This window comes from Triplophysa rosa, linkage group LG11 (genome assembly GCF_024868665.1).
Source record: "Triplophysa rosa linkage group LG11, Trosa_1v2, whole genome shotgun sequence".
Taxonomy (NCBI): Eukaryota; Metazoa; Chordata; class Actinopteri; order Cypriniformes; family Nemacheilidae; genus Triplophysa; species Triplophysa rosa.
Window position 1 is genome coordinate 3,580,985 of NC_079900.1, and position 25,800 is coordinate 3,606,784.

At 38.4% G+C, this 25,800-nt stretch overlaps 2 protein-coding genes across 5 annotated transcripts in view; both read right to left on the reverse strand.

Moving 5' to 3' along the window:
* Nucleotides 1-359: 359 nt before the first annotated feature.
* On the reverse strand, nucleotides 360-24,409 carry LOC130561820 (uncharacterized). 4 transcript variants are annotated; one of them, XM_057346402.1, is made up of 13 exons: nucleotides 23,922-24,409; nucleotides 23,214-23,599; nucleotides 19,235-20,984; nucleotides 18,289-18,702; nucleotides 15,974-16,399; nucleotides 15,153-15,578; nucleotides 13,425-13,850; nucleotides 8,956-9,381; nucleotides 8,371-8,796; nucleotides 7,386-7,811; nucleotides 4,828-5,253; nucleotides 3,843-4,268; nucleotides 360-1,777 (listed from the first exon to the last, which is right to left on the reverse strand). In XM_057346402.1, exons 2-13 carry the CDS (start codon nucleotides 23,587-23,589, stop codon nucleotides 1,255-1,257), a joined length of 6,471 nt encoding a protein of 2,156 aa, XP_057202385.1. In that variant the 5' UTR covers nucleotides 23,590-23,599; nucleotides 23,922-24,409; the 3' UTR covers nucleotides 360-1,254. The 4 variants fall into 4 exon arrangements, with proteins under 4 accessions (XP_057202385.1, XP_057202386.1, XP_057202388.1 ...); XM_057346403.1 differs by having other exon boundaries at nucleotides 23,214-23,622; XM_057346405.1 differs by lacking the exon at nucleotides 7,386-7,811.
* A 648-nt stretch (nucleotides 24,410-25,057) lies between these two features.
* LOC130561242 (zona pellucida sperm-binding protein 4-like) overlaps nucleotides 25,058-25,800 on the reverse strand; it is a 2,766-nt gene continuing 2,023 nt past the window's right edge. The window contains exons 2-5 of the mRNA XM_057345445.1: nucleotides 25,601-25,793; nucleotides 25,384-25,531; nucleotides 25,231-25,303; nucleotides 25,058-25,158 (exon numbers count right to left, since the gene is read on the reverse strand). Of these exons, the coding sequence (XP_057201428.1) occupies nucleotides 25,088-25,158; nucleotides 25,231-25,303; nucleotides 25,384-25,531; nucleotides 25,601-25,793 (485 nt within the window). The 3' untranslated portion in view covers nucleotides 25,058-25,087. The remainder of the gene's footprint in view (nucleotides 25,159-25,230; nucleotides 25,304-25,383; nucleotides 25,532-25,600; nucleotides 25,794-25,800) is intronic.

Here is a 25,800-nt window from a genome sequence, read left to right on the forward strand (position 1 = left end):
GACAGCAGACATCTCCGAGACGTATTGCAGATGAGCAAACTATGTATTGTAGATGTCTTGCAGATGTAAATGCAGACATCAAATAGACATAAACCAGATGTATGTGTGCTATCAGGGTTATGTGTTTTGGAATGCTTGTCAAGGAATGCTTGATAGTTCCTTGGATGTTTATTAGTGTGCAAAATAGTCCACCTTTGTATTCTGGTTCTAGACTTGTTTTAGAAATACCCTTTTAATATAACGCCAGGAGAAAATGATGGCTTCCATCACTTAATTAATAACGAATTTCTCCTAAACATGACCATGTAATAGCACATTATTAAAAGAACTTTAAAGTCAATACGATACTTAATGGGTAACCAGTGAAGGGTTGATAACATTGGGGTTATGTGATCGTATTTTCTGGACCTGGTTAGAACTCTGGCAGCTGCATTCTGAACTAACTGTAGTTTGTTTATTGATGATGCAGGACAACCACTAAGTAGTGCATTACAGTAGTCAAGTCTTGAGGCCACAAATGCATGAATAAGCTTCTCTGCGTCAGCAACACATAAAATATTTCGTAATTTGGCAACATTTCTAAGGTGGAAGAAGGCTGTTTTTGTGACATTTGAGATGTGATTTTTAAATGACAGGTTGCTGTTTAATATAACGCCGAGGTCTTTAACTGTATTTGTTGAGGTAACAGTGCAGCCTTCAATTTGGAGGTTATAATCCGAAATATTCTGCTCACGTGTCTTTGGTCCGATAAGTAATATTTCTGTTTTATTAGAATTTAAAAGAAGGAAATTACAAGTCATCCAATGCTTTATATCGTCGATGCACTCTGCCAATTTGGATAGTTGGAAGGAATCATCTGGTCTTGATGAGATATATAGCTGAGTATCATCTGCATAACAGTGGAAGCTAATTCCATGTTTTCTAATAATGTTTCCAAGGGGCAGCATGTATATGGAGAATAGAAAGGGTCCTAAAACCGATCCCTGAGGTAATCCATAATTTACTTGCGTTAGATTTGATGATTCCCCATTTAAATGGACAAATTGATGTCTTAATGTTGATGACATTAACTAAACATCATCAATGAACACATAATACTGAAGCTTATATGCAAAAAACAGCATTGTTTTTTTCTTTTTCATATGAGGTTGTGTTTGCAAATGTTTGAGAAGTAATTTACCTGAACGTATTTGGATGTAACAGAAGGTATTGGCTTGTGAAGAACATCTTTTCAGAAATTAATAGCCAACTGTCTCAAATTATTTTTGTAAACTTGACATTTATATAAGCTAAATAAGCATAAAGATAAGCATTCCAGTCAAACACATTTACTATAGTGAACAATCCTGACCTCAGTTGTGAGATGTAGGGCAGACACTGAAGGAAACTCATCACTTCACTCTCTTCATCTCTCCATCCTCTCAGCTCTACTGGTTTCTTCTCTGTCTGGAGCTTCAACACTTCCAGGAGGATGTAGGTGTTTCTCTCTGAGAGATCTATGATCCAGACATCAGGTGCTGTCTGATAAACTGACTGTAATGCTGGAAGTAAACTCCTGCCTGTTTGAGTCTCATAGTCCTTCACATGTGAGTAAAGATCCAGCAGAAAATCACTCTGTTCAACAATGTTCATACATTCAAAAGGAAAATTTCTGTATGTGCAGACTGATGTCAGCAGTTTTATCATCTGATCTCCTGTTTGCGTCTCAGTTTCTGCTGCTTTAATGAAGAGTTTCAAAACACACTGAAATGTATGACTACGATTCCACAGGTCAAATCTGATCAAAAATAAATACAAAATACCTCAAATTAACGGACAAAAACTGTGAGAAATAAAACATCTTTTTCAATAAAGCTTTAGGCTTTAAGACAGGGCTTTTCAATTAGTTTGTCATGTGGGCCTGTTCATGAAAACCATCTCAAATGAGGGGCCGGAGAGATATGACTTGCAATATGAGTGATGACACAATAGCAATGTAGTAGCCCATATGTTGTGAACGCGCATCGCAGAACAGAGCAAGCATTTGTGTTTATAAAGCATATACATTTTTATTTTTTTTAGAAAATGACAGATCGTTTCGCTAGATAAGAGCCTTATTCATCGTCTGGTATCGTTTAAAGCCCTTTGAAAATGCACTGAAACTGTAATTTTGACCTTCAACCGTTTGGAGTCCATTGAAGTCCACTATATGGAGAAAAATCCTGGAATGTTTTCATCAAAAACCTTAATTTCTTGAGTAAATTATCATGAAAATTTATTTTGAAAGTGAACTACTCCTTCAAATTCCTCCATTAGCTTCGGCTGTCATCGTAAGAAAAAAAACTATAAACGGGTACGCGCGATATGATTACATGCTACTCTGTGTCCCAAACTGGTCAAAATTTTCGGTTTGTCGGACATCAAGCAACGCTGCACAGACCGATTGGCGTGTACTGCGGGAGAAAGCACATTTTGTTAATTGCTCATGTTACTTTAATATCATAAGTCTGTGCAACGTGCTAATAAAGTTGAAAACATAATAAATCACAAACTTAACATTACTCTGTCGTGCTGAGAGAGTGTGCGCTTTACCTTACTCAAAACACTCGCATCGTAACAATGTATGCATGCTCTGGTCTGGATAGTACATTGATACTGCCATGCGGGGGAGTGGGGACAATGGCCATTGAGCATGGCACCGTGAAAAACGCACGATGCCCGGATCGCGTTTTAACTATGACTTGAAAACTGTCCCGAAGCCCGGCCTTGGAGTCTAAATTTGTCGGGCTCGGGCTGGAATGCAGTTTTAGTTAATTCGCCTTTCAGTCCCTTTTTACAGTGCACAAACTCTTATTAACTGCTAACGTTTACTATATTTTAATTTATACTATATTTACTATAATAAAACCATGGTAAATGTTCCTAAGGATCAGTCCCCAAAAAACAGTATGAACATAAAGAGATCTGAGTCCCCATTACCGCTTAAGTGGACCAAAAAATATCCGGGTCCTCTTTCAGGGACAGAGACAGTGTGAACATAAAAAGAAACACTCGGTCCTTTTTCATTTGGTCCACCTCTTGGTCCACTTAAAGGGGTCCGAGTATACGGTTCTTTTAAAGAGGACCCAAGTGTGAAAACACCCAGAGGCACTTGCACAAATGCTCCCAAATATATTTTGAGGTCGCACAGGTTATATTTCGGGAGCATATGCGACTTAATCGGTCGCAATTCAAGCCCTGAGAAGACACCCAAGTAAGTTTATCCTACATCTAAACAAGCTCATGTTGTATTTTGGACTGGATAACAACAACATCAGTGTATGTAAGACGCCCAAGTAGGCTTTTTCTACATTCAAACATGTTCATTTTTGTATTTTGAAACTGCATAACAAACACTGGGAAATTCTGTGAAACTACATTAATGCAATTCTCCACCCTTGCAACTTCTTTTTACTGTTGAAATGGTGGTCATCGTGCTAGCAAAATGTCAGGAATGAAACTATTAAAAGTTTTCATCCGCCATTGTCCTGCAAGTCACAGCGTCTCACAGGAGAGGCTGCTTGCGAGTCGCACCACTCGCCTAACGTCACGTGACTCCTGCTCTGCGACTGCAGCTCGTGCTGAATGGAACAGACTCGCGTCATTTCATAACGGTAGGGTCCGTGTTCCTGACTGAACTAAATTTATTCTAGAGATGTCTTTTTCACACTATGCTACTTGAAGGGCTGGAACAAATGACCTCGAGGTACGGGTATGGCCCGCGGGCCGCCAATTGAATAGCCCTGCTTTAAGATGTATATTTTTGCCTTGTAAACCAATATTGACTAAGAAGACAGCTAATCAAAATCAAAATGTTCAGTTACCTCAGTTGTGAGATGTAGGGCAGACAGTGAAGGAAACTCATCACTTCACTCTCTTCATCTGTCCATCCTCTCAGCACTACTGGTTTCTTCTCTGTTTGGAGCTTCAACACTTCCAGGAGGATGGAGGTCTTTCTCTGTGAGAGATCTATGATCCAGACATCAGGTGCTGTCTGATAAACTGACTGTAATGCTGGAAGAAAACTCCTGCCTGATTGAGTCTCATAGTCCTTCACATGTGAGTAAAGATCCAGCAGAAAATCACTCTTTCTAGAGCTGTTCATATCTTCATAAGGGAAAGTTGTGTATGTGCAGACTGATGTCAACAGTTTCAGCATCTGATCTCCTGTTTGTGTCTCAGTTTCTGCTGCTTTAGTAAAGAGTTCTGAAACACACTGAACTGTATGACTACTATTCCACAGGTCAAATCTGATCAAAAATAAATACAAAATACCTCAAATTAATGGACATAAACTATGACAAAACATATTTTTCATTGAAGCTTTAGGCTTTAAAGTCCCAGTGAAATAAAAAATTACAATTCTTATTTTTTCATGAAATATTGCTGCCTTTACAGTAAATAGCTTATCAATGTGGGTCATTTTCTTTTTTAAATTCGTGTACCCTCATAATCTTCAGTTAAAATCTGAAAATGAACTTCCGCCCTGAAATGACCATCCATCTCAAATGACTGAGGTTAGACGGCTTGGGCGGAGCATCCGTTAACTCCTCCCCTTCAAATGTCATTCTGCTGCTAGTTTCATTTCAAAATACAACAGCTGTTTTTATACATCCAATCAATTTGCAATGAAAAACGCAAGCCATGCCCACTAATTTTCTCCTTTGAAATTCCTTTTCACTCGAAAATGCGTCAGAATACGGAAGTAAAAACGATCACAATTTCCCGTTCACGGGACTTTAAGATGTCTATTTTTGCCTTGTAAACCAATATTAAGACAGCAAATCAAAATGCAAAATGTACAGTTACCTCAGTTGTGAGATGTAGGGCAGACACTGAAGGAAACTCATCACTTCACTCTCTTCATCTGTCCATCCTCTCAGCTCTACTGGTTTCTTCTCTGTCTGGAGCTTCAACACTTCCAGGAGGATGGAGGTCTTTCTCTTTGAGAGATCTATGATCCAGACATCAGGTGCTGTCTGATAAACTGACTGTAATGCTGGAAGTAAACTCCTGCCTGTTTGAGTCTCATAGTCCTTCACATGTGAGTAAATATCCAGCAGAAAATCACTCTGTTCAACAATGTTCATACATTCAAAAGGAAAATTTCTGTATGTGCAGACTGATGTCAGCAGTTTTAGCATCTGATCTCCTGTTTGCGTCTCAGTTTCTGCTGCTTTAATGAAGAGTTTCAAAACACACTGAAATGTATGACTACGATTCCACAGGTCAAATCTGATCAAAAATAAATACAAAATACCTCAAATTAACGGACAAAAACTGTGAGAAATAAAACATCTTTTTCAATAAAGCTTTAGGCTTTAAGACAGGGCTTTTCAATTAGTTTGTCATGTGGGCCTGTTCATGAAAACCATCTCAAATGAGGGGCCGGAGAGATATGACTTGCAATATGAGTGATGACACAATAGCAATGTAGTAGCCCATATGTTGTGAACGCGCATCGCAGAACAGAGCAAGCATTTGTGTTTATAAAGCATATACATTTTTATTTTTTTTAGAAAATGACAGATCGTTTCGCTAGATAAGAGCCTTATTCATCGTCTGGTATCGTTTAAAGCCCTTTGAAAATGCACTGAAACTGTAATTTTGACCTTCAACCGTTTGGAGTCCATTGAAGTCCACTATATGGAGAAAAATCCTGGAATGTTTTCATCAAAAACCTTAATTTCTTGAGTAAATTATCATGAAAATTTATTTTGAAAGTGAACTACTCCTTCAAATTCCTCCATTAGCTTCGGCTGTCATCGTAAGAAAAAAAACTATAAACGGGTACGCGCGATATGATTACATGCTACTCTGTGTCCCAAACTGGTCAAAATTTTCGGTTTGTCGGACATCAAGCAACGCTGCACAGACCGATTGGCGTGTACTGCGGGAGAAAGCACCTTTTGTTAATTGCTCATGTTACTTTAATATCATAAGTCTGTGCAACGAGCAAATAAAGTTGAAAACATAATAAATCACAAACTTAACATTACTCTGTCGTGCTGAGAGAGTGTGCGCTTTACCTTACTCAAAACACTCGCATCGTAACAATGTATGCATGCTCTGGTCTGGATAGTACATTGATACTGCCATGCGGGGGAGTGGGGACAATGGCCATTGAGCATGGCACCGTGAAAAAAGCACGATGCCCGGATCGCGTTTTAACTATGACTTGAAAACTGCCCCGAAGCCCGGCCCTAGGAGTCTAAATTTGTCGGGCTCGGGCTGGAATGCAGCTCTATGTTTATTCATTGCACATATTTGTCTGTTTTTAATACACATGATCTTCAATATAGCATTGTAGTTTTAGTTAATTCGCCTTTCAGTCCCTTTTTACAGTGCACAAACTCTTATTAACTGCTAACATTTACTATATTTTAATTTATACTATATTTACTATAATAAAACCATGGTAAATGTTCCTAAGGATCAGTCCCCAAAAAACAGTATGAACATAAAGAGATCTGAGTCCCCATTACCGCTTAAGTGGACCAAAAAAGATCCGGGTCCTCTTTCAGGGACAGAGACAGTGTGAACATAAAAAGAAACACTCGGTCCTTTTTCATTTGGTCCACCTCTTGGTCCACTTAAAGGGGTCCGAGTACGGTTCTTTTAAAGAGGACCCAAGTGTGAAAACACCCAGAGGCACTAGCACAAATGCTCCCAAATATATTTTGAGGTCGCACAGGTTATATTTCGGGAGCATATGCGACTTAATCGGTCGCAATTCAAGCCCTGAGAAGACACCCAAGTAAGTTTATCCTACATCTAAACAAGCTCATGTTGTATTTTGGACCGCATAACAACAACATCAGTGTATGTAAGACGCCCAAGTAGGATTTTTCTACATTCAAACATGTTCAATTTTGTATTTTGAAACTGCATAACAAACAATGGGAAATTCTGTGAAACTACATTAACGCAATTCTCCACCCTTGCAACTTCTTTTTACTGTTGAAATGGTGGTCATCGTGCTAGAAAAATGTCAGGAATGAAACTATTAAAAGTTTTCATCCGCCATTGTCCTGCAAGTCACAGCGTCTCACAGGAGAGGCTGCTTGCGAGTCGCACCACTCGCCTAACGTCACGTGACTCCTGCTCTGCGACTGCAGCTCGTGCTGAATGGAACAGACTCGCGTCATTTCATAACGGTAGGGTCCGTGTTCCTGACTGAACTAAATTTATTCTAGAGATGTCTTTTTCACACTATGCTACTTGAAGGGCTGGAACAAATGACCTCGAGGTACGGGTATGGCCCGCGGGCCGCCAATTGAATAGCCCTGCTTTAAGATGTATATTTTTGCCTTGTAAACCAATATTGACTAAGAAGACAGCTAATCAAAATCAAAATGTTCAGTTACCTCAGTTGTGAGATGTAGGGCAGACAGTGAAGGAAACTCATCACTTCACTCTCTTCATCTGTCCATCCTCTCAGCACTACTGGTTTCTTCTCTGTTTGGAGCTTCAACACTTCCAGGAGGATGGAGGTCTTTCTCTGTGAGAGATCTATGATCCAGACATCAGGTGCTGTCTGATAAACTGACTGTAATGCTGGAAGAAAACTCCTGCCTGATTGAGTCTCATAGTCCTTCACATGTGAGTAAAGATCCAGCAGAAAATCACTCTTTCTAGAGCTGTTCATATCTTCATAAGGGAAAGTTGTGTATGTGCAGACTGATGTCAACAGTTTCAGCATCTGATCTCCTGTTTGTGTCTCAGTTTCTGCTGCTTTAGTAAAGAGTTCTGAAACACACTGAACTGTATGACTACTATTCCACAGGTCAAATCTGATCAAAAATAAATACAAAATACCTCAAATTAATGGACATAAACTATGACAAAACATATTTTTCATTGAAGCTTTAGGCTTTAAAGTCCCAGTGAAATAAAAAATTACAATTCTTATTTTTTTCATGAAATATTGCTGCCTTTACAGTAAATAGCTTATCAATGTGGGTCATTTTCTTTTTTAAATTAGTGTACCCTCATAATCTTCAGTTAAAATCTGAAAATGAACTTCCGCCCTGAAATGACCATCTATCTCAAATGACTGAGGTTACACGGCTTGGGCGGAGCATCCGTTAACTCCTCCCCTCCAAAGTCAGTCTGCTGCTAGTTTCATTTCAAAATACAACAGCTGTTTTTATACATCCAATCAATTTGCAATGAAAAACGCAAGCCATGCCCACTAATTTTCTCCTTTGAAATTCCTTTTCACTCGAAAATGCGTCAGAATACGGAAGTAAAAACGATCACAATTTCCCGTTCACGGGACTTTAAGATGTCTATTTTTGCCTTGTAAACCAATATTAAGACAGCAAATCAAAATGCAAAATGTACAGTTACCTCAGTTGTGAGATGTAGGGCAGACACTGAAGGAAACTCATCACTTCACTCTCTTCATCTGTCCATCCTCTCAGCTCTACTGGTTTCTTCTCTGTCTGGAGCTTCAACACTTCCAGGAGGATGGAGGTCTTTCTCTTTGAGAGATCTATGATCCAGACATCAGGTGCTGTCTGATAAACTGACTGTAATGCTGGAAGTAAACTCCTGCCTGTTTGAGTCTCATAGTCCTTCACATGTGAGTAAATATCCAATAGAAAGACACTCTGTCTGGTGTTGTCAATATTTTTAAAAGGGAAAGATGTGTATGTGCAGACTGATGTCAACAGCTCCAGCATCTGATCTCCTGTGTGTGTCTGACTCTCTGCCGCTTTGATGAAGAGTTTTGACAGAATCCTGGATTCAACAGCAGTATAATAAGCAGTGACTCTGATTTGAAGAGAAAATGAGAAAATTAAGCGACTACACATAGGTCAGTGTGTACAGTAACTTAAATGACAACAACTCAAAACAAACAGCACGTTGTTTCATGTTTTTCTGCTACAATCACTGTATCACAATATATATATTTAATGACTGTTCATAAACCTCAGTTGTGAGATGTAGGGCAGACACTGAAGGAAACTCATCACTTCACTCTCTTCATCTGACCAGTCTATCAGCTCTACTGGTTTCTTCTCTGTCTGGAGCTTCAACACTTCCAGGAGGATGGAGGTCTTTCTCTTTGAGAGATCTATAAACCAGACTGTAGGAACTAAGTGGTAAAGTTGATGTAATCCTGGAAGAACACGATTGCCTGTTTGATTCTCATAATTCTTTGCATGCGAGTAGAGATCCAACAGGAAATCACACAATTCAATGTTGTCGTTATTGTCATTAAGACAACCGTTGTGGCTCCAGACCGGTGTCAACAGTTTCAGCATCTGATCTCCGGTCAGCCTCTCGGTCTCTGCTGCTTTAATGAAGAGTTTTAGAAGAAATTTGGTTTGTTCATTGATATTCCCATTTACAAAGCTGTAGGAAAGGGAAAACAAGAGGAATAAATGAACAAATACATTTTATGCATGCACCAAAAGCAGTCATAATTTAGAACCGCCATTTTTACCTTATTTCTAATCCCTAAAACAGAAATACTCCCTTCACGTTAGGGCTGGGCAGCTGTTAAAAGCGCTACAGTAATTCAACAAACAAATCATAATACACCATGTCTGCAACAAAGCTTTCATTTTTACTAATTGTAATCCACGAACTCATTTTTAAATGTTTCGTGTGCATTGTTACTGCTGAGTAACCTGGACACACAGTCGCAAGCAATTTGACATGTTTGAAAAGTTTTGTTTTAAGACGGCAAATAAATAAAAAGGTGAAAGACGGTTTTTATATTAATGAAAAAATTGGAGGATACAATGAATCATAATAATTACTCTCGGAATAATAATCAAATACAATAGTGAGGCAGACTGTACACTGTACAGATACTGTATGTTCTTATGCCTTGCCATAATCTATGACAACAAAAAGCTCAGATAATGCAGCTGCTAGTCTGTAAAAAAAATATGAATGTGTATAAATCTCTGCTTTTTAGCATCTTTTTTGAAATGTCAAGAAAGACAATGTGCTTTGACAAACAGTGCAAGCCTTGTATAGGCTATGCAAAAGAGGACTGAAAAACTATGTTAAATAAATATTAATATTAATAAATCAAAATAGTGTGTCAAAAGTCACAGGTTATAATTGCAATATATTGTTCAAGTATTGTGATAATATTGTATTGGTGATTCCCACCCCTACAGCACTTAATTGGGGCACTGCTTTTATACAGTTTTAACTACCTGACCTTTAAAGGGGGGATTTAACGCGGTTTCATGCATTCTGACTTATTTACAATGTTAAACGTGCTGGCTTCTCATGCTTAACTTGTCAAAAAACGAGTTGGACGTATTACGTAGTATTTCTGTGCTCGATACACTCCTCCAAGGTTCGTACAGATTTCTGAAAGTTTTTTTCTAACATGAAAAACGTTACATAACAACTTTCTTTGTCCGTTATTGGGCAATTCTCCCGGAAAAGCACGCCCACGGCGAGGCGAAAGAAATAGCCCACCCACACGTCAACTGAGGAGTGATAGGAAGACCCGCTTCCCATCAAGTTTGGCTGCGCTGTGAGCCTGCACCTGCAGCTCGTTACTCTTGCGATAGTGAGAGAAGTTGAGGTGTGTTTGTTTGTTCACGGCATTTCAGTGATGGATGTTATATAAACGATGGCTATAACGCTGGATTTGGAGATCGTTTGAAACAGATAGACGGCGCGGTCAAACTAAGTCATATGTCCGTGTTTTGTTAGCAATCGTTGCGTACGTGCATAATGTAATAAACACGAAGGGATTTTGCAATGATGTATTGTGTGCTCGTGCTGTAGTTCCGTCGTGCTGCCTGCCTCCAGCAACTCGTCGTTTTCCGGAAATAATCGTACAGCTGTATCCAGGGTTCCCACACTTTCATCAACACCAAATTCAAGGACTTTCAAGGACTTTTTCAAGCACATTTTGGTAAAATTTAAAACTGTGTTTTTGTGCCGTCGCCGGGCACTTTGGGAAAAGGATACCATTTTTTATGATTTCTCTCTTCACAAAGGGCCATTTCAGAAGTCTGTTAGCAAAGGGTACATGCAGTCACAGACATAAATAGACACCGCATTGAAGGCTTTGGCCTGTTGCTGTTATGGGTTCAACAATGCTGCCATATTGGAGAGGACAAGACATAAACAAAAGGGAGCTTCTTTGAATAAAAAGCACAATAACGTTTACATTTCACATCGTTTTTTGTAATGATTTAGTCTACATGGAGTATAAAAATGTCTTGTCTCGAGTTACTTATAATATAGATAGTCAGACTTAGAAAATTGTTCATTGTTTTGAGGAATTTAGAAAATTCACACTGGTCAATTAGTGATTTGGCTTATTTTTCATAGTAACTGTGGAGACATTCCAATGCATGTATGGGATACTGGATACTGTACAGTACAGGCGCCGCTTATGATAGAATAAAGGACTGAAGCGGAGACAAGAATCACACAGAAAGGGTTGCTTTGCGATGACAACCGACTGGCTGTACATTATCCTGATTTTAACATGGCTACTTGCCTCAAAAGCAAATTATATCATGTATTCTGTATTGATTTTAAATATTTTATTAAACCATTTCTGACAAATGCAAACCTACTGCAGAGAAAACATTTTTACTTTTAGTTTTTAGGCAAGAAAAAAGTTTAAAAAGACACATTCAATTTGGTTTAATCATTTGTAAATATAATCTCATATATGTTATTATTATTGTACTTGTCAGAATGACAAGTACCCGGATGATTGTGCATTATTAGTTTTGATAATAAACAGATGAGAATGCCCTCAAGGAGCTTAATTCAAAGGGTTCTGCCCTTCAAAGGTAGTACAACATAGGTGAGTTCACTTCTGTTTGGAATTCACCTTTCATTTGAATATTTTTATTTTCAATTTATTTATTTAGCATTCAATGTGACAAGTAATCAACGGTGACCTGAGGGCGCTATGTACGCTCAATGTCATCTGTCAATCTGCGTAAATAGTGCTCTGGAAAGTTTCAAGACATTATATAAAATAAATTGTAAATAAAAATATATGATATTACTGTATGATGATTATTATTACTGTTATATTCAAAATTAGGTACAAAGAAGTTTCTAAAAGATACAGATCTCTGACGCGTGCAGCAATACACCAGCATTCAAACATTTCGTTCCATCACTGCTGATATGGTGAACTTGATAAAAAATGACTGAGCGACTTCAGACACAGCAAGCTCAAATATCCAAACCTCCCCCAAACATACAGCAAAAGTTCATTACTGCAACAGATAACACTGCTGGGAGCATGTTTTTGTTTTCGCTAAACCAATGCTATCTAGCTAGCATTTCAGTGTTTCTTAACATCCTAAAAACGATTCAAACTCTTAAGGCACATTCACTGACAAGAATAATGATAACTAATGAAATTATTCTTGAAATGAACGCAGTTGAAAAGAAACTTATTTAGCAGTGGTTTAATACAACATATGTTTAACTGTATACGATGATCTTAACCGTTTTGCTTGATGCATAACCTGCTGGTGTACTCCACATCTTAACTTTGATAAAGCATATTTTTATTATAGCTCAAGCATCATTGAATTTGCACTTCTCTGGCATTGAGCGAGTTAAATAACTCCACGCCTCTGACTGTTTTATGCAGGACTGCACATGATCACGATCCATCCGCTCAAAGCCTCTTTTTTAAAGTTCTTCCCGCTTTCCCCCAGATCAGCAGCGTTGTTTTGTTCTGGCTTCGGCAACACTAACCAATATTTTTAACAGCGCGATGCAACTAATAAAAATCTAGTTTGTTTAATTTAAGCACTTTCAAGTACCTATCTCTGTTTTCAAATACTTTCCAGTCCTTGAATTCATATGTCAGAAATTCAAATACTTTCAAGCACTTTCAAGAAGAGTGGGAACCCTGTGTATCTCTCTTTTTTAAATTTGATCAAACTAAATACTCTTCGAAGACACGACGTATGCAATACTACTGTATAGGCACTCAAGATTAATATGAGATTGGCAGAAACTGTGTGTGTTACCCGATCTTTAAGATTTTACAGTGGGATGTCTGTCAAGTAAAACACAGCTAAGAACAGCACAGGCTTTGCTAAACGATCACACGTCAATTACATTTCATCTATAGGATTTGCTTTTATTCTTTTGCAGTTGTTCTGGTGTACATTATCCAGTTTTTCCCGTATTAAATCATTACGACTGGAAAGTTTCCAAATTTTTTAACTGCCAATAAGTGTTGCTGAGGTGTAAACATGGATGATCATAAAGTTACCTTATAAATATTTTTTTTTCAAAAGGTTTCAAAAAGTTACATTTCAAACAGACGAGGCAATATAAAGCTATTTTTTGAAACATTCAATGCTTTAAAACTCTAAAAATATTATTTTCAGTTAGGAGAGAATTGTGAATAAACAGAGATTCAAGTAGCCTACCTCAGTTGTGAGATGTAGGGCAGACACTGAAGGAAACTCATCATTTCACTCTCTTCATCTCTCCATCCTTTCAGCTCTACTGGTTTCTTCACTGTCTGGAGCTTCAACACTTCCAGGAGGATGGAGGCCTTTCTCTCTGACAGATCTATGATCCAGACATCAGGTGCTGTCTGATAAACTGACTGTATTGCTGGAAGAAAACTCCTGCCTGTTTGAGTCTCATAGTCCTTCACATGTGAGTAAAGATCCAGCAGAAAATCACTCTGTTTAACGTTGTCACAATTTTCATAAGGGAAAGATGTGTATTTGCAGACTGATGTCAACTGTTTCAGCATCTGATCTCCTGTTTGTGTCTCGGCCTCTGCTGCTTTAATGAAGAGTTTCAACAGAAAACTTGTGGCATCACAGTTAAAGGAATAATTACATCTGTTTAGGACAAGATAAGAAAGAGTATTACATGTATTGCAGTGTGTATTACAGTACTAACATTGGTTGGTACAATATTTAAGAAAATCACAGTGTTTCTCAGCTGGGTTCTGTAATGGTCCGTAGTTTTACAAAGAGATTGATGATGAACATTTTTGAAAAGTATTTTTTGCTTTTTCTCATAAAATACAATGTCACAGACAGTGTTGGGGAAAGTTACTTTTAAAAGTAACTAGTTACAATATTGAGTTACTCTATAAAAAGTAAGTAAATACGGTACTTGGGTACTTTTTGTGGAAAGTAACTGAAAGTACTTTTGCGTTACTTTTCCTCACCTAACTGGTGCTCATGCTTTTCTTAGGTTTTTTTAACAAATCTTTTAAGTTAACAAATCAATTTCATTCACACAATAAACACATAAAAACATTGGTGGAACTTAAACATTAAAGGAGCCGTATGTGACATTGACACATAGCGGTTGAGCTTGGTATCGCAGTCCAAATTGTAAATATTGGCGAGGGTTGGCCACGGACTGACGCTCACAGGAATTGCCAGACACTTACAGGAGTGTAAAGGAAAGCATCAACTCTTACACTTTAAGTTTATCTGATAATTTATACATTTGCAGTGGTTTTGTTGTTTGCAAATATAACTCAATCAGCAGCTCGTTTCAGAGGTTGCGTCCTCCGGAGGTCGCATTTACGGGCCATATTGCTGGCTCGTTTAAATAACCGTTTAAGTAAGTTGTAAAATATAGTAATTCTTTCCAAGTTTGCAACGTAATAGTACCAGAAAGGGTGGAATCTGCGATCTCTGACCCAGATCGTTTTTTTTTGCTGCAATATGCTGTGATTGTAGTGATTGTCAGTGGGCGGGGTCCACACGGACCAAAACAAAAACAGATTTCACAGGGCCCTAAATTCTTCACACACTGGTATTATGGCATACAGTACATCCATATGTATTGCTGACTAAATTGCTGTTCGTTAGCTACTGTTTTAATAACTTATAGTTATAGGGGCAGTTTCCCAGACAGGGTTTAAGCCTAGTCTCAGACTAACTTAAATGTGAGAGATGCCTTGATCGAAAACAACTTGCACTGACATATCTTAAAATATATCACTGTGATAGTTTTGTCTCAAGATGCACACAGTAATATTTTTTTTGTAAAGTATGTTTTTTAAAACAACTTAATTATCCTAATTTAACTAAGGCCTAGTCCTGGTTTAAGATAATCCTTGTCTGGGAAACCGCCCCATAGTGTATTTGGTGTAATTGATTGAAAATAAAGAAGAATTATACCTCAGTTGTGAGATGTAGGGCAGACAGTGAAGGAAACTCATCACTTCACTCTCTTCATCTGTCCATCCTCTCAGCACTACTGGTTTCTTCTCTGTTTGGAGCTTCAACACTTCCAGGAGGATGGAGGTCTTTCTCTCTGAGAGATCTATGGACCAGACTGTAGGAACTAAACGGTAAAGTTGCTGTAATGCTGGAAGGACACTCTTACTTGTTTGAGTCTCATAGTCCTTTGCATACAAGTAAAGATCAAACAGGAAATCACACAATTCGACGTTGTCATTGTTTTTAGAAAACGAGAAGCTGTAGCTCCAGACTGATGTCAACAGTTCCAGCATCTGATCTCCAGTTAGTCTCTCAGTTTCTGCTGCTTTAATGAAGACTTTCAACAAAAATTTGGTTCGTTCACTGATATTCCTATTAATAAAGCTGTGTGAAAGGGAAAACAAGAGGAAATAAGCAAGAAATTATAGATTCAGTCTAGTGTGGAAAAATGTGACTGGTCAGCTTAAAGCCCAGACCTGAACACCTTTGGTGCAACTTTAAATGCAGATCCAAAAACTCATCACCCAAAAACAATGATTTGTACACAGGGGTACAGTCATTTAGAAAAGAAAAAAGTGCTTCCAAAACTGCAAAATGGTTTTGTACAAATGGCATTGTAAAGAATTTTGTTTCCATCTCCGTTGCAAAAGTTTTGGCGCCATACATGTAATTAAAAAAGTTTTTTGCTTATAACAGTAGATAATGTGTTGAAACTCAATCAAAAATGTATTATTAGTTCATATAAAGGGAAAATTATGAATTGATAAAGGTTCAAGTACCTCAGTTGTGAGATGTAGGGCAGACAGTGAAGGAAACTCATTACTTCGCTCTCTTCATCTGTCCATCCTATCAGCACTACTGGTTTCTTCTCTGTTTGGAGCTTCAACACTTCCAGGAGGATGGAGGCCTTTCTCTTTGAGAGATCTATGATCCAAACATCAGGTGTTGACTGTATATAAACTCTCTGTAATGCTGGAAGTAAACTCCTGCCTGTTTGAGTCTCATAGTCCTTCACATGTGAGTAAAGATCCAGCAGAAAATCGCACTGAATCTCCGTCACTACATTTCCTGAGGATTGGAAAGGGAATGTTTTATAACTGCACAAAGATGAAATGATCGTAGTCATCTCGCTTTCTGCTGCCACAATGAGACTCAGCAGGAACTGCACAGCAGATGTTTCAGTGTTTTCATCTGAACATCTGAGCCTGATAAAACAGTAAAAAACATCACACCAAAATGCAGCAACAGAACTTGCAAATATACTATAGGCTGAACAAACATACAAACAGTGGCGGAGCCAGAGGGGGGTCCGAGGTGGCACTGAACACCCCTGACATCCAATTGGCCACCCTGGGTGCCACCCCAAAATTTGATTCGCTACTTATGTTGATTGACATCTGATTTCACCTCTCGTTGAACAACGCTTTTATTTTGACGTTCGGGTCCCATGCTTGCATGTGACGTCACAGCACACGAAGTCTAGTTGAGAACGGAAAAAAGTTGTGAGATGGATTGTACAGCGCGAAATCTGAGATTTCTTTTTAAAGACTGACGAAAGAGAGAAAAGAAGCAAATGGACCGCTGCAATTTGCTAAACAAATGGAATATTCAAAAGTACCCGCTTGTTTGCTAGACATTTCAAGTCCGACCCAGCCAGGTACGGTTTTTTGTTGAACCATACCATTATAGTGTTATCTACCTACTTTCTAACGTTACACTTTTAAATGTTGCGTAAATGTAAAGTTTTCCCAGTGTTTTCTAACCTTAGATAAATATAAACCGTGTTGGGAGAGATCCTCTATTTCTTTTAACATTCTAAGCAGGTGTACGTTACTTCATACAAACTTTAGAAGGAAGAAATAAGTTTCCCTCTTTAGCCTTGGCTTTAGGATTCCTAAACAACTTTTCATTGTGTAAGTTTATGTTAGGCTCCATTAACAGATAGTAAATCGGTTCCCAACATAACATACATTGTTTACATCAGGGTCGGAAATTAACAGAGGCTTTGGAAAAAATGACAACAAGGTGAACAAATCTGCTCTCCAAGTTCAAGACAAAAGAAGAAAAACAGTCCATGCATAATAAAAAACTAGATATGACAGTCGCAATCTAAATAAGATTAGGTGAAAATGAACGAATGTGGATGACCGCTTCTTTGCTCTGCTACAGCTTTGAGCATTACAGCCAATCAAGTTCAGGGTATGAATATTCTGACCAATCAAAGGCGTTTAAATGATTCATCGGTGAAGAAGAGCTGTGCTGAAGTGCGTCGCGCTCAAAAAGTTTATCACTAACAACCGCGTACAGATACGATGTAAGAAAGAGATGCAATAGTAGTCAGACTCTTTACTGTATTACCTGAAGCCATTGAGTGTTTTAGTGATGTTGGATGTTCTTTGTTTGTTTTCTACATATTTCCCGTTTGAATAACTATTTTTTATGTTCCTTAGAGAATCAAAAAAGCAATAAAACAGCAATACAATAATTCATAAACGCTTCTCGGCTTGTTTTGTAGCGTGTGACAAGTGTTCATGTATCCTAATATCTGAAAGTAATAATCAAGATGACAACATCAAGGGCAATAATCAGCATCAATGATTTTGTTTTAATCTTGCAGTCCTATGGAATGAGTTTATGTTTTATCAGATATATGCTGCTCTGATCCACATCAATTTAAAGACCCCTCTGGTGCTGCTTTGTTTCTGTTTAAATTGAACAAGTTATCAAGGTTAAGCTATGTTTTCAACATTTTCATTATTTATATTTTATTATTTATTTCATCTACATACATTTAGAAGAAAAATGATCACTTGTACCTCGTATCAGAAATCCTGGGATTTTTTTAAAATAATTTTATGCCAGGTCAGGGTTACACACACATTTTCTGTCATGGTCTGTGGACCCCCTGAAGTATCCTTGGCCACCCCCTGGCCACCCCATAAATAAAACTCTAGCTCCGCCACTGCATACAAACACACTTTAAGAAGCTAAAACATAGTAGCATTTATACATGCCTAACAGAATGTATGATGAAATAAAAAAACACCGGTAATCCTTTAATAAAACGCTCTTGGCTACAAAAACATTCTCTTACCCCAGTTGTGAGATGTGGGGCAGACACTGAATGAAACTCATCACTTCACTCTCTTCATCTGTCCATCCTCTCAGCTCTACTGGTTTCTTCTCTGTCTGGAGCTTCAACACTTCCAGGAGGATGGAGGACTTTCTCTCTGAAAGATCTATGAACCAGACATCAGGTGATGACTGGAAAACCGGCTGTAACGCTGGAAGAAAACTCCTGCCTGTTTGAGTCTCATAGTCCTTCACATGTGAGTAAAGATCCAGCAGGGCATCACCCAGTTCTGGGGTGTTATTGTGAAAAGAGTTGCAGCAGCAGTGCGATCTCTTCCTCTTCTCACCCTCCAGAGTTGTTTTATTAACAGAAACTTTATGAATGAATTGTAGTAAGACTTTGATTTGATTGAAAGCAGCATTGCAAGGTTTCAATCTGTAACAGAAATAAATACAACAACTTAAGTATTCACTATTTAAAGATCTGTAAGTGAGATTTGAATCAATTGAATTTTAAATGGGTTTTATTTTTGTGAATGTCAAATAATTTTGATTAACTAAACGAAATATCCAAACATTCATTTCAATAGGAGTTTTAACTTAGTTTTCTATATTCATGCGTCATCTAAATGATTGTAACCGTAAGATGACAACACAGGGCTTCTACTCTTTAGACTAAAAACATATTTGTGGTTTTATTGTCAATGCCAGACAAATAAGTTATTACCCCTTTCTACATTACACTACATACCACTTTTTAAAGAAAATTGCTTAAAGCAAACTGACATAAAATGGCAGAATGTGTGAATGAGGTTACATTCTGATGGCTTTTATACGTTATGATGTCACGCTAAACAACAAAGCCAGAGCTTGCATAAAATTTCCAAATTATAATTATGTTTGAGAAATATTTAAAAGGTTTCATTAATGATGGTATTTCTAACATAATTATTTTTTTTCTGCTTTACCTGATCTTTGGCGTGCAAAAGAGAATCATGATCATTCCTGAGTCAGATACAGTGAAGTCCTGCAAATTCAGATGAACTTCTTTATCTCTGGATTGACTGATCACGTAAGAAAAAGCACAACTCTGATGAGGGTCCAGATTCACATCAATGTCCAGCTGATGCTTCATCTTCTCCAGAAACATCAAGCAAGCGTTAGATGACTGAAGCTCATACAAGCACTGACACACATAGAGAAGATCAACGTCTTCACCATCACTCTGAGGTTTGAGGAAAGTGTCCGAAAGTTTCTCAATGAACCGTTCGGATGTTTTCTTCATCTGATCCTCTGAGAAGAGACACTTGAGGAGTTTGTTGTTATGTTCTCCCAGAAGTCCACACAGGAAAGGCAGAACATGTCTCATGTGTTGACTCTCTTCAGTCTGACACAGTTTCAGGACTTTCTCAATTTCATCTGGATTCTCAACAAGCCACAAAGCTGAGAAGAATTCCTGCATTGTGTTGTGGAGAAACGCACAGTATTTTGTTTCAGACGTCAGACTGTCTCTTATTGTGATCATTTTCAGAAAAGCATGACAAATGTCAGTTTCATCACCGCTGATCTCTGGAAGGTTCAGGCTTTTCTGCTCAGTTGCACTGAATGCATTTTTCATTAAGAGATCAAGCTGATCTTTGATCTCTTTCAAATACTCATCAATTTCCAAAAGGTTTTTATCCCCATATTTCATCAAAGCATTAAAGAAAATGTGGATGTTCATGTTTGTGACTGTGTGTGGATTGTTGAGCACCGTGTCGTCTTTGAGAAGAATCATATTTGCAATCATGAACGCATACATAGGCACATAACTAAGACTGAACAGCTCTTGATTGTTCAACACCACATTCAGAAGATCAGGATTGTGACCCAACATCATCTGATAGTAAATTCTGATAGACTCTTCACTGAATCCTTGAACATACACTTTCTGTGTTGGCCAATCTGAGAAAAGAGAATCTTTTTCCATCTCTGTTCTGCATGTTATTATGACTTTCGCCTTACGTAGCACATCATGGTTCATGATCTTCTTCAAGACAGAGTCTTCTTGCAGACGAGTGACACCATCAAATATGAAAACAACATTCTCAACATTGTCTTTCATATCTTGAAGCACCTCTTGTTGGTCTTCTTCTTTTGCTTTTACATACACATCAAACAAAAGAGAATCAAGATTCATCAGGTTGGAACTGTGGGAGACAATAGTTTCATCAAAATAAAACATGTAGTCTGGTACTCTGATGGTTTTCTCCGTCCATAGATGCAACATTTGCTGGGCGATTGTGGTTTTTCCAATTCCAGGTTTGCCGAACAGCAGGATGTTCTTGTTCTGCATTGTTAGTAAATCTTCAGGTGAAACCGTTTCTTCCTTGTTAGGAAAGTGAGCTCCCAGCTTTTTCTTTCGTCGTTTTTTGTTTTTTGCTTCAAATTTTGTTTTTTTTATCACGGAATCACTTTTTAAAGAAAAAGGCTCGATATAGAGACATTCTACTTCCGCATCTGAAGAATATGTGCCATCCCCCATTTCCACATATTCCTCCTGAGAAGAATAAGATTGCTCCCTTTTCACAGTTTCCTTTTTTGAAGCAAGCGGTATGAAATGGAAATTTTCTTGCTGTTTGTGAAGCAAATATTTACTCCTATGTTCCCTCTGGTTCTCCAGGATACTTTTTGCTTTCATCTTAAGCTGTGTCAGGTAATGTTGACAGGGCGCTGTGCCTAAAATTGCAATAAAGTGACAAATATTTAGTTTAGTTAGTAATATTTAGACAAATATTTTTGGATTGACATTCATTTCAGTTATGAGACAGTGTTCCTCACATAATGCTTTCACATGATTTCAAAAGAATAGAGAATAAAATATCCACTATAACGGTGTTTCGTTATTTGTTTACTTGTGCACTGAACTTAAAGGACTTCAAAATTTGCACCCATTCACTTTCCATAGCAATTTTTAGTCCTACTATGGAAAGTAAATGGGGGAAAATTTTAAAGTGAACTAGTCCTTTGAATTATCTCAAATGATTCCAACTATGTTTAAATCCAAACAAATGTGCAATTTTAACCAGTGTTCAATGAGTGAGGGACACCTGTCAATGTCGTTGTGTCAGCAAAATCCTCAGCTTCCACTTTTAATGTCATAAAAATTGTATCTTGAGTCACAATTTACATAAAACAAAACTTAAAAGTGGTATTTTTGTTGTGTACTTGGAACACAACAGTATGCACACATTGGGACACAGTAAGCAGAAATGACCGTTGTTTTAACTAGGGATGTGCGAGACTAATCAACTAGTAGTTTAAACGGTAAGCTCCTACTAGTCGACATTGAAAAGTCGATTACACGAATAAATTACACAAAATGTCATAATTTAAATGACTTAGGGGGGGGGAAGAGGGAGGGCAAACTACAGCCTGCGGGCCACATCCGGCCCCCAAAGCAATTTCATCCGGCCAGTGAGGCGGTTTTTAAATGTATTCAATAACATCACTTTTCAGTTTGGATTTTGGTGGAAATGACATAGCAATGCATTGAGTCTGCAATGCAGCATACTTGAGTAAAAATGAAAAGAGAGGAAGACATGCGCTAGCTAGACGGTTGTAGCTAACGGACGGGTTTAAACGCTGCGTTGAATACTGCGTTTGCGTCTCGTGTCTTTTGAAGCACCCTTTTGAAGCGCCTGAGGCGGGACGAGTGTTGTGAGGTATGGTTTACTATAGCATGACATGGCAATTTCTGTTATCAAAAGCGTGTCTACAGACACCAGCGTACTGAGAGCTGAGAAAGAGATACGGCTGTGACGTATGGTTCTGCTGTTCTGCAATCGGTCACTATTGCTGTGAAATGCCCTAATGCCGATGCTCACACTGCATGATTTTGGCCCCGATTTTCAGTCGCCGACAGGTTTTGAGGAATCACAGACAAATTTCCGAAATCAGAGGGAAATCGGTGCTCGTTCACGTGAGTGACAATCACGCATTGCGAATTATCAAAGATGCGATCTGAGAGAGTGAAACATTTGACATGTTAAAATGCACCTGTCTGCGACTCAAAATCCTGCTGTGTGAAATGAGTTCTGACTGAAAAATTACATTGTCGATGACCTACAGCCAATGAGAAGGCAAGATACAAGGCAAAATGAGGTTTGGGGAGGAGACCACATCAGCAAGCATGGCTTCCAATGTCGTGAGAGAACTCTGATATCACGTATCACTTCTCGCGTGCGTTTGGTTGTGAAACGTTGTTTGCAGACCAGATTTGTCGGCGAATCTGACCTATTGTAAAGTCATGCAGTGTGTAATCTCCTGTCACCGATCCATCGTTCAATGTGAACACTGCAGCAACCGAATGCGACCCCAGATAGTCATGCAGTGTGAAAAGAACAGTGATGCAACGACTTTGAAAATCAGGCAATGTGATGATTTCATCTGATTTCACATTGGTGTGTACGTGTCTAACCAGTGATATACACAAAATGAAAAGTATAAGTGGTGGTGTTTTTTCTTTTAAAATTAAAAAGAGTTAGATCAGATCAGATATTTACTGCATTTTAAAAGCCATGAATTCAATATTGAGCATAATTAGGTTTAGCCTTTTGGGGTAACCCATTTCTCATTTGGCCCCTTGGGATTAATTAAGCACACCCCTGAATTACAGGAATATTTGAAAAAATATAATACAAATAATGTATACTGTAAATTATTATGGCTAATAATGTGTCTTATGACAGTGTGCAAATGCTTTGCCATTTTTTCAACATAAAAGTGTTTATAAAACACAGAGTAGAAGGAATTGCATGTCCATACACTACAGTAGTTAATAAATAAAAAATATTTAATTTAATGTGCAAATAATATAATATATAATATAATATAATATAAAAAAACACACAGGAAAATCAGGTTGTTGAAGAACTAAACCATATTACAGTTATGTGTAACTCATACCTTTCGTCTGTTCAGCTCCAAACTTTGGTGTGACTGAAGCTTCACCAAATGAAGAGTTGGCCTCCGAGTCTTCCCTGAAGGAGTAACGTTTGATCCATTTGTGTAAACTTGGATGTAATGTCCTCTTCCAAGTGAAATCCAAAATCTTGAGTAACTCATAACTGGCGCATTCCCCCTGGTTTGTGACCCTTTTCAATATATATCTGGCTTTATCAGGCTCTGTGCTCATCGCTTTGACAGCACCCACATCATAGTCATTAAAAACCCTCCGCTGATGAAGATTCTCAACAATGACTGGAAAGTTTTGCATCTTGGTCACCAGGTTCCCCCAGGTCTTTCTGAGGTAGACAACAGCGGACTGCTGGTTACCGGCCATTTTGAAGGCCCTGGCAGTACTGGAGTCTTAAACCTGCAAAGCAAAGTATAATATAAAATACTACAGAGAAAGAAACAAGCATCAACTTCACCAGACGAATGTGGACATCTTTAACGTACATAAAACGCAACAATAACGTTTTGCGTTTGTTTGCCATTACATTTAGCGATTACAGTATGACTAAAATAAATCTCACAGCTGTAGTCACGCAAACAAATTCGTAAAATAGCGAGGTACAGTTTTCATGGCAAGCGCGTGACAGTCCTACCAATTTACCTGCAGGTTCATTTACAATGTAGACGACCTGCAGCAACACATCACGTAAAACTCACCTATGTGCCCTTTATATGTGCTTATCCCGTCACATACGGACTGCTGACAAGAACAGTTTTTGTTGGGTTAAGACATATTTATAAAAATACCACAGAGCCTCGGGCTCGACTTCCGCAAGAAAACTGTTCAGGGGATAAAGTTGTGCTCTACTCTCATGGGCTGTGTCCGAAATCGCCCACTATACCCTCATTCACTATTCCCAACATTAGTTCACTAATAAAGTCCACTGGCACTTTAAGGAGCGGGTGAAAACGAGCGAGTAAATTCAGACACTGTGCACTGGAAACGCTGCGGGCGTCGAGCATCACGATGGCTAGCAGCTAACCGCGAGTTAACATCGGTTGTACACTCGTTATTATGATGCATCATGGGATTGAGTGCACTCAATGTCCACTATGAATTCGGACACCACTAAAAAAATGGATGTCCCCTCAAACCGTGCATTATATTAGGGTATAGGGGGCCATTTCGGACACTGCCAAGGTTCTACTTGTACATTTCATCTTTTTGGTTTTATGGCTGGTAGCACCCTTTAAAGGCGCATTATCGCCACCTAGTGTGTAGGAGTGTGGACCAGAACTCTCCCTTTAGTCACCTACACATGGAACAAAAAAAAAACTCAAACCAGTTCTTTTGAGATAAATACATTTAACCCATACTCAGATTATAGCTCATTCCAATTTTCCTAAAATCATTGCCCATAATGCAGTGAAATGGGTCAAACTATTTCTGAAGCATTATCACGTTAATGTTGGGGGTCAACATTTACCAAACTTTTTAAATTAAACATCTGCAAAAATGCACAAACAATGCATGACCATACCAACTACAATTTAAAACACTTAACATGAACTAGCAATGCACATTTTAGTGTTTAAGACAACATTAACGTAAATAAATTAAGGTAATTTAACAAATTACCTTGTGGTAATTTTACAATCCAGCATCGCGATACAAAAACTTTAGGCTACCAAGCAAACGTTAACATTAGAACTTACAGCTATACTGTACAAACATGAATTTAGTTTAGACTGATATTCACCCAAAAATAAAAACCGTCATCCATCTCAAGACACTTCAATTACCATTGGTGAAAACTCTTGAAAAAAGCAAGCAAATGCTGACAACAGGTAGAGTCAAATAAGTTTATTAAAATCAATGAAATTTACATCGTAAAGAAAACACCTCCACTGGAAACAACAGTTTCTTCGCTGCTTTTTCCAGCAACTGCTCTCTCTGGAACACAAGAATCAGAAGATGAAACTGATGTCTTTTGATGTGGTTCACAAACCAAAGAGAAACACCTACTTTTCCTGGCACAGCTCTGCTCACAGGTACCAGAAGCAGGGTGGCACACCGCAGTACTACAGTGAATATAGATCTGACCAACAAAGAGATCAGCTTTAGCAACAAATACAAAATGTAATTTAGATGATACGAAAGGCTGTAAGGAAGTCATACAGTCTCCTGCAGAGGGGCCAGTGATGATGGATCCACAAACGTAAACATCTTCACAACAAAGCGCTTGGCGTGGGTCGGGAACTGAAGATCAGACGTGCCAACTACAGGAACCAGTGCAGTCAGGTAACGGTCATCCTGGTAAGGACATCTTAAAGAGAAGTGACAGTCAGGACTCGTTCACAGCACACTCTGGACAAAGGCTTGGGATTCTACTCACCCATCAACTAGAAGATCCCACTGGGGTAGACTGAGAGGACTAGGGGTTGATGTCGCCCAACAGTGTCCCAACATCAGGACAAGATTGGGGTCAGTCCTCTCCAAAATGCGCACCTCAACATACACAGGGTCTCGCAGGACTTTTGTGACTGGATACTCATCCTCACCGTAGTAGGACGTGTACGCCTCATCTCCTGAGGA